The following is a 12,308-nucleotide window of genomic DNA, read 5'->3' on the forward strand; positions in this document are numbered from 1 at the left end:
CGCACCCTCCAGATCGCACTCGAAGCTACGTCAGAAAGGCTACACGGGTCGCAGGTTAGGACCCAAACAAATGACGACTGATACCGCAGTTAGAAGTGACCAGGCTGGTAACTCTAAGCAAAGGTGGGCAATGCGAATGTAAGCTCATCATTCTGAATATGCATGCTAATCATAACCCCTCCTCCTTTCTCCTTACAGTACCATTGGAGGAGATTCCGTACGTGGACTTCCCGGAGCTACGTCTCAAATGAGCACGAGAGTACAGAGATGCCATTTCGCTATGTGAAAGGAGAAGATGGGAAACCAATTATGCCTGAGGTTCGTTGGGGTGGCTGCTTAACGTCTGGGGCCGGTTTTGAATGTAAACACTGACAGTGCTGATAGGGAATGATCGAGCTGATTAAAAGCGATTCGGATAAGGGACTTGACGACCTTCTCTAGGACAGAATGGATAGAGTTGATTTTACAGAGGATAGAGAATATAAGAATTTAAAACACTTGTCATGCTTCCTCGTTCCTAGTATGGCTTAGCGCACTTCAAAGCTGAAGGAGTTGTGATCATGTGACATTTCCTGAGATTGAGGCTCACGTACGCTGTATATCACTCCTCTCCTTTGGCGTAGATACTATTTGATTCAACTTCTAGTTTCTTCCGTGCCCGCCGCTCGTGAATTGTACAATGCTTATTTAGATAGCGGCGTTTGCTGATATTATCAACTGTCCAATTTCCCAAGCGTGCCCTCCACTACTATTTCGATTCCTATTGGCGTTCCCGAACAGCCTCCTGACTCCATAAAGTTCTGTACATGAGGTTTTGATGCGCTCGATGAGGTGAGGGTGGCGCGGGACCTATTTCCACCTCGGGATCACCTCTTGTTGAGGCTATACCGGCATGGGTTTCTCTGAAGCTCGAGCCTACCGGGCATTTGGTGGCCGGTCGACATGGCTCACTGTCTTCCTCGCGCTAGCGAACTCACTCGCTGTCAGTGCAAAATGTGCGGCTGATTATTTTGTTGATTCACTTCCAGGCCAGCCTGATAGCCCACAGGTGCAAATGCATGCTGGGTGAGTGCTATATCTTGTGCTATATCTTTGAAATAAGCGGGCGTTTACGCATTCATTTTTAACACTTAACATTTTTCATCCATAGCCACATCGAAATCAACCATAAAACTAGCGCAAACCTCTTCTTCTGGCATGTTGCCAACCAGCACATTGCCGATAAACCGCGAACCGTAATATGGCTGAACGGTGGACCTGGCTGCAGTTCCGAAGACGGAGCGCTGATGGAAATTGGTCCTTACAGGGTTACGAATGATCATCTGCTAAATCATACCGATGGCTCTTGGGACGAATTTGCCAATTTGCTATTTGTAGATCAGCCGGTGGGCACAGGTTTTAGCTATGTTAGCACGGGGGCCTATGTCAGTGAGCTCGGTGAGATGGCCTCGCAGTTCGTAACTTTCTTGGAAAAATGGTTTGAGCTGTTCCCCCATTACGAGAAAAATGATGTAAGGCTTTCCCCCACCCCCGTTATCCATTGTTTCGGCATGTCAAATGGTTTTATTAATGTATTCTTTGTTTAGCTTTATTTCGCCGGAGAGTCATATGCAGGACAATACATTCCTTATATCGCCCGCGCAATTCTCGATCGGAATAAGAAGGGAGAATCGCTGACCCGATGGAAACTCAAAGGGATCCTCATTGGCAATGGCTGGATATCCCCTCGCCACCAGTATCTATCTTACCTACCCTACGCTTATCAGGAAGGAATAATCCAAGGTGGCACCGATTCATCAAGCCGCGTCGAGGCGAAATTATCAAAATGCTTGAACAAATTGAACGTCGAAGACAGCACGGGGACTGTGCAGATTTCCGCCTGTGAAGAAGTGCTTCAGGCGATTATCGACGAGACACATAAAGGCAACCGTTGCATTAACATGTATGATATCCGTCTTACAGATGAGTACAGCGCATGTGGGATGAATTGGCCTCCTGACTTGGAGAATATGGCACCGTATCTCCGGTTTAAGAATGTCACCAAAGCGTTACATATTAATAGCGACAAACAAACTGGCTGGTCTGAATGCTCTGGTGCAGTAAGTGGCCATTTCAGGGCCCTGAAATCCAAGCCATCCGTCGAGCTGCTACCTGGACTTCTCGAGGAGGGCCTTCCGATTCTTCTATTCAGTGGACAGAAGGACATGATATGCAATCACATCGGCAATGAAGACCTGATCAAGGACATGAAATGGTCTGGAGGGACAGGATTCGAACTCTCCCCCGGCGTCTGGGCGCCACGACAAGATTGGATCTTCGAAGGTGAATCGGCAGGATTCTATCAACAGGCCCGAAATCTGACATACGTCTTATTCTACAACGCAAGCCACATGGTGCCGTTCAACTACCCCCCCCGCTCGCGCGAAATGCTCGACAGATTCATAGGAGTTGATATTGCGGACATTGGCGGCAACCCTGCCGACTCTCGAATCGACGGCGAAAAGGGCCCAGCAACCTCCGTTCGCGCGCATCCAAACAGTACAGCAGCCGCCGAGCGCGAGAAGGAGAAGGTGAAGTCCGCCATGTGGAAGGCATATTACAAATCCGGGGAAGTGGCGCTTATTGTCGTCGCCATCGCCGCTGTCATATGGGGCGTTTTCATCTGGCGATCGCGCCAGAAGCACCAGGACAGAGGATATGAGTTCCGGGGCATCTACCCGATGCTGGGGTCGAGCAGCTCGGGATCCCTTCCTAGATATTCGAATAAACGGGGTAGACGTGGGCATGATGTTGAGGCAGTAAATATCTACGAGGCGGAGTTGGATGAGCGGCCAAGTCGGGTTGTTTCGGCGAGGTCGAGTAGAGAGCAGGAGCCTTATGTTGTTGGAGATGAGGACGGGAGTGATGTGGATGATGATACGTCTGACGAACGGAAACGGCTCGTTGATAAACCCTAAAGCAAAGGGGAAGGGGACAAGGAGCGTGGTTTACCTGGAACACATCATGCTCCTGGGAATTTCTCTTAGGGTTTTGCCCAAGTACAGCCTCATATCTGGCTCACTGGCCCAACAACCGAACGGACTTCATATTCCACAGAACACAACCATCTAGCTGCTTACCTATCTATCTCCTACCTTCCCACCACCTTCAGCTATTCTCCATCCTCCATTCTCTCCTTGTCCTTTCTATTTTCTATATACTTTAATCCATGAACTATCCATTTCTTTTTCATATATCGCAAATTATTTTGTTCTGTTTATATAATATATTCACGACCATTTTATACATCCTTGATATCCTTCTTTTTATTTATTATTCTTTAAATTTATGGTGTTCAGGGATCCCCCTTCGCCATTGCTACTTTCATTTTCATTTTCACTCCCATTTTCATTTTATTCAATTTGTCATTTTGGCTTGTTTCTTACCCCCTTTTTATTTCATCGCTAATGCCCTAAGGCTTGTTAGATTTCATTTCTTCTAGATATATACAAGTCAGGTATATTTGTCCCATTAGTTATTATGTCTTCCCGGGGTTTTTTTTTTTTCACTTGTTGATATTCTATTACGCAGCAAGGTGTTTGTGTGCAGGGTATCTAAGGCTATACAGGGCCTTTCCTTCAGAAACAAAGGACCGTTCAATAACATTTGGAAGTGTTTATTGTCCGATAAATTCGCATCTGGAGCGGTTAATTAATATATTATTGTTCTCCATTACTAGTTTCCGGGGGAATTATTCATCGACTAGATTATCGGAGGAAAATAACATAGTTATAGTTACCGTTATGAAAACGGGAGGTTTACCTTCAGAGCATATTATTTTATAAGTAATCTAAATGGATCCAACTCTGTCCTGAAAATGCGAAACGATGAGCGAAGTTTACATTATTGACCGCCACCACCACCATCATCATCGTCTTGATCATCTCTCCAGCCTCCAAACCTTCACATCTCCACCATCACCCGTACTTATCAGGACCTCCTCCTCTTCTCCCTCCTTACGCCCTTTATCAGCCCGCAGTGCCCAGCACACATGATTAACCTCGTAGATGCCGTGCGCAGCATCGATCATAGCGAGGACGTGCCATTCTGTTTGAGGGGTAGCCGTGGGCCCTGGTCGCGTCCGCGCTTGTTCTTCTGCCCGTGCATTATCACCATTCTTCTCGATACTACCTACATCTGCCGGTTCTGAGGGAGCATTCGTATCCAAGTTCATATTGCCATTTGCGTTCGTAGTTGGAGAAGCCTCTTCTGGCCCCTGTGCTTCAACAAATCGCTCCTGGTATACTACAATCCTCCCATCCGCGCCTGTCGACGCGATCAGCCCGGTCCGTTTACTCCATGCAACGGAGTAAATGGACAGATCGTGCCGGCGTGGTAATTGGGACTGCTCAAGCCACTTTTCGTCAATATCGGCTGGGCGGATAATGCTGGGTATCGATGCAGGGCCGGATTTGGCGGTTGCAGGATGGCGAGCTTGTTTAGCCCATATGCGAATCGTGCGGTCGTCGGAGCAGGAAACCAACCGGGGACCGGAAAGTGTACGCTGTTCAATCCATTCCTTCCGGAGCGTCTCTTCTGCACCAGTCCCATCACCAGAGCCACTCATGGTAACAGGCACAGTACGCTCCACCTCGCCAGACTCCCATTCAACGCACCACACCGTACCTCCATGGCCTTTTAGACATGCCACCTGACCCCAATCATCGATATCCTCCCTCCACAATCGTATCGTATCATCGTAACTCGCGCTCACCAAACACTCTTCAGTTGGATGCCAGCTCACCCACTTCACATCGCCAGTATGCTCCTGCATAACCGCGACCGTTTCAAAGTTGTTATCGCCATCGTCCAAATCCTCCCAGATCCAGATGGACTTGTCGCGCGAGCAGGTTGCCAGCAAGGTGCCGGCCGGGGACCACGAAAGGGATTTTACCTCACTGTCGTGCCCGTCCAGCAGGACAGCGAAGCGCCACTCCTCGTCGTCTTCTTCCTCGTTGTTCGAGTAGGAGTCCCCATCGTCGTCGCCGCCGTCGCCACCGTCATTGCCACCAGGCCCACTGCTTGTAGCGAGGCGATCGCCGTCATCGGCCCCGTGCCCGTATCCATCCCACCTCCTCCATAACCCGACTGTCGCGTCAAAACTCGCCGTCGCCAACACGCTTTCGCCTTTTACGAGCGGTTTCCATGCACAGCTGCGCACGCTGCGTTTGTGCCCGCCTGATATCGTTGAGAGTAAGGTGAAATTCTGAAGTGAGTAGATGCGCACGGTTTTGTCGGCGCTGCAGGTTGCGACGAAGGGGAGGCGTGGGTGCGGGGCTGTGAGCCAGGTGCGCTCGAGAGAGGGAGGTGTAAGTGGGGATAGGAGGGTGATGGTTCCAGAGGGGCTTGTGGGCATTTTTTTTTTTTTTTAAAGGCGTGTTTGCGCTAGTGGTGAGGGGGAAGCGGGAGGTAGTAAGACGGCGGTGGGTGCGGCGGGCGGAAAGCGTATGTTATCTGCACAGAGGCTTGTAATCGTCTTGGTGCGGTTAATCCCTCTGTTTATTATATAACTTAGATCAAGTTATGCCATATAGCTAGTCTGCATTACACAGGATTAGCATGCATATTAAAAGCAATCAAGCAGAGATTGCCCCCTTCTTCAAGCACCCCTCGCAAAACACTTCCCCTCTCTTCCCATATAACCCGGGTAGTTCAACTCACCTGCCATGTAAGAATAGTAATTTAGTTTATAGTTCGATATCCCCATGGATATCCGCAAATCCCTAAAATGATATGAGTGACAATCAGTCAAGCTTAATTAATTGTTGATATTTTCTATTTCTTCCCGAGGGCGGATGTTTGGAATTTCCCGATGCGGCTGGATTGAGTTTTTAAACTTTATCAGATAAGCATAAACGATGATGTCACTGTCAACGATCTATTTTGGTCTTTGAATAAAGAAATACCACCATACAGCTATATAAATATCGCATTGAAAGACTATGAAAACATATTATTCCAAGAAATCAGATTGCGAAAGAGAGAGAGAAAAAAAAAACGAAGAGGAGGAAGTTAGAGAGAGAAATCCAATCTCATTACTTCCCGTCCATTCCGGAATGCGTAACAACTATCTATTGTACTGTGACAGTGAAAATAGGAAGATACAAACCTGTTCATCGTCTCCCGTGAGGTTGAGGTAGAGCAATTCGCCCCTTTCTGAATCAACACTCTCGAATCCTAACCAAAGCTATTTCAAAAAAAGACCAAAAAAAAGAAAGAAAGAAAGAAAGAAAGAAAGAAAACAATAAGGAACAAAAAAGAAAATGATGAAATGCCAAAAAAAATCGTCTCTCGCCCTGATTAGTTCGATCTCTTCCAGCTCTCATTCCCATGCGTATGACAGAAAAGAAAATACAAAATATAAAAATACGAGCGGTATGCAAAAAGCGCAAAGGTCTGAATCGACAGAAAAACTGAAAACGAGATACAGCAAGGGAAATGAAAATATGAAGAAAGATAGAAAGCTGGGATAAAAGATAAAAATAAGGTAGGGGGACACAGCATCTCTCAAAACGAAAAAGATCGGGTATGATCGTACAAAAAACCAACCACGTATCTACCACGCATGAGCAAAGTAAGGCCAATGGAACAAACCCCCTCACCCCTCATCCTTCACCCTTGCCTGCTCTCACGATCCTCCTCCCTCTCACCCCAAACCTCCTCGTAAACCATCCCATGACACAACCAATCCACCTCTCTAACCTTCCCTAAGCTCTCCACAATCTTCCCCACCTCATTCACAAACTCCGGCATCCCCGCCGCAGCCAGACTTTGGCTCGCCGTCGCTGTCGTCCGCACCCGCTCACTGGCGCTCGACGCGCTGAGGCGCGCGAGAACGTGTGCTCGTAGTCGTGAGAGCATCAGTTTTGTCACCGGGTCGGTGAAGCAGTCTACGTTTGTGGCATTGGTGTTGTTGCCCGTGTCTGAGCCTGAAAATGGTGATGAGGACGAAGAGGGGGAGGAGTGAGGAGGGGAAAGTAATGCGATTGTATCAGGTGAAATAGAGATGGCCGAGGAGTTCGAGGCTGCAGCTGTGGCCGTGGCCGTGATAGACGCTGCAGTCGCAGGGCTGAGAACGCGTTTAATAGTGGAAAATAGCTGCGCCCGTGTTGATGCGGGCATGGCGTGAGAAGATTCCAGGATTGACTGGACGCGCTCCGGTTTTATGTCGTTGAAATCAAGGGTCATGATTCGTTCTGCTTCGCTCTTCCATTGTGAGCGGACGTCGCGTTTGAGGAGATTCTTGGCGCTGAGCAGGATCGAGGCGGTAGCTGCAATCATGAAGGCACGTGAACGAATTTGCTCAAGGTGTCCGCGATCCATATCTAAGGTTTCAGGAATGAGTTCGGGAGATAGACGTCTGTTGCTTAAGACCAAGTCAACGATGCCCTGTGCGTAGATCTTGGCTGCGGGTGGTTTATAATCCAGATTCATATTGTCCGGGTCACGTTTCTTCATGTCCTCGATGATTGTCTTGCGGTTCACACGCCAGAATTCCCGGGTCCTCTCAAGGGTGATAACCCCTTCCTGCAAAAGTCGCGAAAACACTCGCTGCTCGTATCCTGGTCCTTCCTGGATGAGCTGCGGAGCCGCAACATGGAGCAGAAAATTGGTATGATCTAAGGATAAAAGATCGATGATGCCCATTAATCTCGCAAGGCGGTCAATTGCATCGCCCGAAGTGTCAGAGGCAAAGGCCTTGACTTCAGGATCGCGGTATGGAGCACAAAGCTTCGGTAGAATATTGCTCATGAACTCAAAAAATGCATCGTACGAAAAAGTGCCTGCATTACACTGGTTTTCAACATATTTCGGGTCGAGGACCTCGCTGATCAAAACATGTAACGAATTTCCAGGTCTTAGGGAACGAAGCAGTCTGTCCTGAATGACGCTGGCCATCGCTACCGTCCAAGTAGTCCCCAGCCCTTTTGCGATATCTTTCCTCATCATCTCACACATAAGATTCATGATCTGGCGTCGTATGGCTGTATATGGCCCTTGATCAATTTTGTACTCCCTGTTTATCAAAAGCTCGTGCACAAGCGCCCTATTATCCGGAAGAGCGGTCAAGGCCTTCGCAAAACGATCGCGGGGAGTCATTTCCTGCTGATCCAGCTGGGCGAGAGCCAAGTTATCTGCGGTGGAGAACGATTCGCAAATAGGTGACTTTGCAGGCTCTGGGAGCAACTCTGTAGATGGAGGCACACTCGTGGCGCGGGGGATAGACTGCTGCGAAGCTCCATTTTTCAACTTGTCCCGTTTAGATTTCCTCAAAGCCTGTTTCACCATTGACATCGCCTTCTCGGCACCTGCCAGTCTCTTAAGACGTGCAAGCAACAAAATTTGATTCTGGCGAATGCCTTTCTGATAGTCATCCGCAGCACCCCCTTCACGGTCATCCTTGACCGTCTGCCAGATGAGCTCTAGCTCAATGAATTGTGCTAGCATGATTTCGATCAAGACTGAGGAGTCGTGAGTCTTCCAGGCGTGGAATGCAGAAAAGAATGTATTATAGGACTCCGACAACGCCTGAAGATCGGTGGTAAGCGAGGCAGGCCATACCCCAATAGCCGATAATTGAGAAATAACTTGCTCAAAAATAACTAGCAAATCACGACCCTTTGCAATAAGATCCTGCTCCTGTTCTCCATTGCTGCTTAGAACTTGTGCTGGATGGGCCAAGATCAAATAACTGCTAAGGAATGTACGGACAGCGCCACGTTCACCCATGGCACCGCCTTCTGTATCCTGTAAACCGCACAGCCGGAGAACCTTGGCCGTCACAGTCAAGAGTTTCTCCTCAGAGAGCAACGCCCCAACTTCCTCAAAACTCAAAGCGCGGATGCGCTCCAATGAAAGATCAACCTCCCGGAATTCCCTGGTAACGGTGCGGGCATAGTGGTTGCGCCATGCCCGCTGGATAATCCGCGTAGCACTAGTCCGGCTCATCTGCTTGACGGCCACCTTCGCGAGCTTCTTCTCCTCAGCTGCTGCAAGACTCGTGGTTCGTGGCCGCCGTGTATTTTGCTGATAAAGCAGCCTTCTTTTCTCTGCCTCTGCAAATTTCTCCGCCATCTCCAATCGCTGCCTAGCGTGTTCCGCCGCCTTCCTCTCCTTCATATCCTCAGCTTTCTTCTTTGCTCTTCGAACCTCCTCCTCGCACTTGGCGGTAATTTCGGCCAGCAACTTCTCACGCGCCTGCTGCGCAGCCAATGCCCTTTCCTCCCGCAAGATGTGTTTGGACTCATTCTTCGCAAGCGCAGCACGAAGTCGCACCTTTTCCGCATGTGCTGCGCGGTCAGCAAGGCGCGCTTTACGGGATTCGATGATGGATGCACGGCGTAGGTGTTGCGCAACATGATCACTGTGGGGTCCCCCGTGGGCAGATATATTTGAGTGTAATGAGGATATCGAGCTGCGGCGGGAGGAAGTGGTAGAAGCGCGTCTACGGCCATTTGATTTTTGGTAGAAACGGGCGGCAAGTTTAGCTGGTAAGGCGCTGACATTGTTCGGGTCGTCTGATGACATATCTACGTCGGCTTCGTTGGCAGCGGTGGACGGGGCGGCCTGGGCCGCATCAGGGAGATGCATTTCCAGGTCGGAATTCCGGCGGACGATCATGGTATTAACGATAATGTTTGGGGGTGGGGGAGGGACGGGTAAACCCGAAATTTTAAAAGTTTCGTAGGATAGCGATTCTCAGGTAAAGATAAGAAGCTGCCAAAACGAGCAAAATCGACAGGGTAAAAAGGGGAGAGGAGGTTGTTTTCCAAGGTTCCAACGGCCAGAGTTGACAAAACTGTGGCCGTTTCGGGCAGCCTGAACAACAAGTTCTCCCAAGACGATACCACTTCGGCTAATGAGTCTTGGTTCTGGGTAATAAACGGGGGATACAGTCATCCGTAAGCGGTTTCAGAGAAGCTGGGATGGAGCGGAATGGTGAAACGAGAATCCGCCAATGGCCAAAAACATAGACCCGAAGACCAGGGTGGCGAACCACTGGACGCGGAAAAGCAAGAATGAAGGTATCGGTAGTTGGTCGAGGAAGAAGTTACTCGTCGAACCAACAGGACAGGGCAGATAGACTGCCGAATGCTAAGGAGTGAACAGTTGGAAAGAAGAAGAAAGAAGAGGAAGTAGAGGAAGATGGATGAGGTCAGGTCATGTGGGAGGCAAAGGTACTTTTTGGTACTTAAAGATTCAATACATTCTACAGCAAAACTGGAGGTACCTCCCGAGTACTTTTCAAAATTTCCTTTGGGGCCAGATCTGAAACCATCCTGGCAAAACTCGTTCCCAGATCAAGGAACAGTCTTGGACATTTGATGACGATTGGGCGGCTTACCTTGGCGGGATATCCGGCTGCTGGTTGGTTCCAGTTCTGGTGGAGGAATCTTGGAACAGGCGCTAAGATAGCAGATATAGCTTACTGCTGGAAACGAGGCGATTCAAGTTTACTCCCGATACAGACACAAGATCATACGCAGTAACAATATGGCTTGGGCGGGGCACCTCACAAATTAGAGGAGCGAGCTACTTCGTACAATGCCTCAAAATACCCTAAACAGATCCATCTACGGAGTACCAGTACCGCCAGAAAAAACTCATTAATAGCAGGAATTGTTCAACTTCCTTAAAAAAGTAAGAGCCAAAAAGGCACAATCACAACCTCCCCGCCTCCAAAACACTCACGGGAACCTCAACAACCTTATCCCGCACGTAATCCGCAAAACCCTTCCCCAGACAATCTAGCTTGGTCGAACTACTCACCCCGCGCCCCAAAATTCCGTATATCACAAAATGCACCGCCCACAATTTCGGGAACTCAACCCGCTCGATAAAGTATCCATCATCGTCTTTGCCCAATAGCGCCCGAATCCTCTCTCGTGTCATGAAGCTGCGGAACCAATCCCACTGGCCCGCTGACCGCACGAAGATGCCAAAGTTGATGTTGGCTCCCTTATCCCCTGACCGCGCGAGGGCGATGTCGCCGAGGCGCATGCGCGTTGTCGGGCCGAGCGTGCTCAGGTCTATTGGGGAGATAGTATCATAGTTTCTCCGCGCCTCGAGGGGTTCGAAGGCCGGCGGGTGGCCGGCGGGGATTGGTGATGAGGTGGCTGTGAATTCTTGGCCACCATCACCCCTACCGGGGCATGAGGAGCTGAGAATGTTTACCGTTTCCTTGAGGGAATGTTGTTGGTAGAGAGCTGGGTAGAACGCGAGGTAAGGGCGTGGCAGGGCCGTTCGTCGATCTAGGGAGAGATGGAAGCCTAAGAGGAGACCAGCGTTAACTTATGGGCTAGGTCAATTTGCGGTAGTTGTTTTCGTTGTGCAGTTACCTGAGAAGTGCTGCATGGCAAACTCGCCCATGACCATCGGTACCGCCATGACGGTGTTTGTATCCCCGGCCTGCACGAATACACGACAATATGTTGTGCTCTGAAATTGACTGGACGGATTGGCAGCCGGGGTCCCAAGCCTGCATTCCCATCACTGTTAGACAAGATCTTAATAGTCCGAACTAGACGGGCAGGAGCTGACACTTGAAATTCCAAATAGTGGAATTTATCCGAAGTATAACCCCTCTGTGCTAGTCCGAATCGCATCTGTTTCTCGAATAGCTCCCATTTCTTATCGGTGCCGTAGCCCGTTGCGTTTACCAGAAGCTGAGATTCGTAGCCTCCTCGGTAGAAAATCGCTAATTTTGTCGTGGGAGGTGGTGGGCCGCCAGTTACACCAGACACTCGCACCCTGTGGATTTAATAAGACATGAAGCTATATCCCTAGAGTGGCTGGAGAGGAGGGCATGTAAATGTACATGTACATACCGATCTTTCCCGGCGGCTTCGATTGAGATATTTTGTGTATACGCCTTGACATCGCCTACAAGCCAATACCGTTAGTATTCTCCGCACAAACAGATAACAAAACAGAGAGTTTGTAGGATGTGAGGATGGTAAGGTCAATGAGAAAAAGTAACAACATATATAAAAAACCCCCAACTTACTATTGAGATAAACATCACCCTGCAACTCATACAAAAACTGACACTTAACCACATCCACATTCACAAGCCCCTTCGTCCCTTCATGTTTCGTGACAACACAACTTCCCCCAGTATCTACCTCCACAATCCCGAACGCCAGATCCACAAACGTCTCAAGATCATACTCAGTGAAGCCAGAGAAATTCGACCCGGTCACGTATGCTGAGCATTCAATGAGGTGGCCCACAATCAACGCCCCGGCCAACGCGCCATAGTCCGTCTC

At 49.2% G+C, this 12,308-nt stretch overlaps 5 protein-coding genes across 5 annotated transcripts in view; 2 read left to right on the plus strand and 3 right to left on the minus strand.

The window, feature by feature from the left end:
• Nucleotides 1–70: 70 nt before the first annotated feature.
• Nucleotides 71–441, plus strand: HCAG_01992 (conserved hypothetical protein; the record flags this gene model as incomplete). Its single annotated transcript, XM_001544895.1, has 3 exons — nt 71–138; nt 199–217; nt 385–441. The coding sequence occupies 3 exons, from the start codon at nt 71–73 to the stop codon at nt 439–441; spliced, it is 144 nt and encodes a 47-aa protein (XP_001544945.1).
• Nucleotides 442–892: 451 nt separating this feature from the next.
• On the plus strand, nt 893–2,957 carry HCAG_01993 (hypothetical protein; the record flags this gene model as incomplete). The annotated part of the gene is made up of 3 exons (XM_001544896.1): nt 893–1,065; nt 1,151–1,511; nt 1,587–2,957. The coding sequence occupies 3 exons, from the start codon at nt 893–895 to the stop codon at nt 2,955–2,957; spliced, it is 1,905 nt and encodes a 634-aa protein (XP_001544946.1).
• A 962-nt stretch (nt 2,958–3,919) lies between these two features.
• On the minus strand, nt 3,920–5,395 carry HCAG_01994 (conserved hypothetical protein; the record flags this gene model as incomplete). The annotated part of the gene is made up of 1 exon (XM_001544897.1): nt 3,920–5,395. The coding sequence occupies one exon, from the start codon at nt 5,393–5,395 to the stop codon at nt 3,920–3,922; it is 1,476 nt and encodes a 491-aa protein (XP_001544947.1).
• A 485-nt stretch (nt 5,396–5,880) lies between these two features.
• Nucleotides 5,881–9,660, minus strand: HCAG_01995 (conserved hypothetical protein; the record flags this gene model as incomplete). Its single annotated transcript, XM_001544898.1, has 3 exons — nt 5,881–5,955; nt 6,149–6,226; nt 6,742–9,660. The coding sequence occupies 3 exons, from the start codon at nt 9,658–9,660 to the stop codon at nt 5,881–5,883; spliced, it is 3,072 nt and encodes a 1,023-aa protein (XP_001544948.1).
• A 1,041-nt stretch (nt 9,661–10,701) lies between these two features.
• The window catches only part of HCAG_01996 (conserved hypothetical protein), a gene marked incomplete at both ends in the record, with an annotated part of 2,188 nt that continues 581 nt past the window's right edge, over nt 10,702–12,308 (minus strand). Inside the window, 5 exons of the mRNA XM_001544899.1 lie at nt 10,702–11,291; nt 11,379–11,518; nt 11,581–11,790; nt 11,868–11,922; nt 12,047–12,197. Coding sequence (XP_001544949.1) covers nt 10,702–11,291; nt 11,379–11,518; nt 11,581–11,790; nt 11,868–11,922; nt 12,047–12,197 — 1,146 coding nt within the window. The remainder of the gene's footprint in view (nt 11,292–11,378; nt 11,519–11,580; nt 11,791–11,867; nt 11,923–12,046; nt 12,198–12,308) is intronic.

The sequence above is a fragment of the Histoplasma capsulatum genome, genomic scaffold (genome assembly GCF_000149585.1).
Source record: "Histoplasma capsulatum NAm1 scaffold_1 genomic scaffold, whole genome shotgun sequence".
Classification (NCBI taxonomy): Eukaryota; Fungi; Ascomycota; class Eurotiomycetes; order Onygenales; family Ajellomycetaceae; genus Histoplasma; species Histoplasma mississippiense.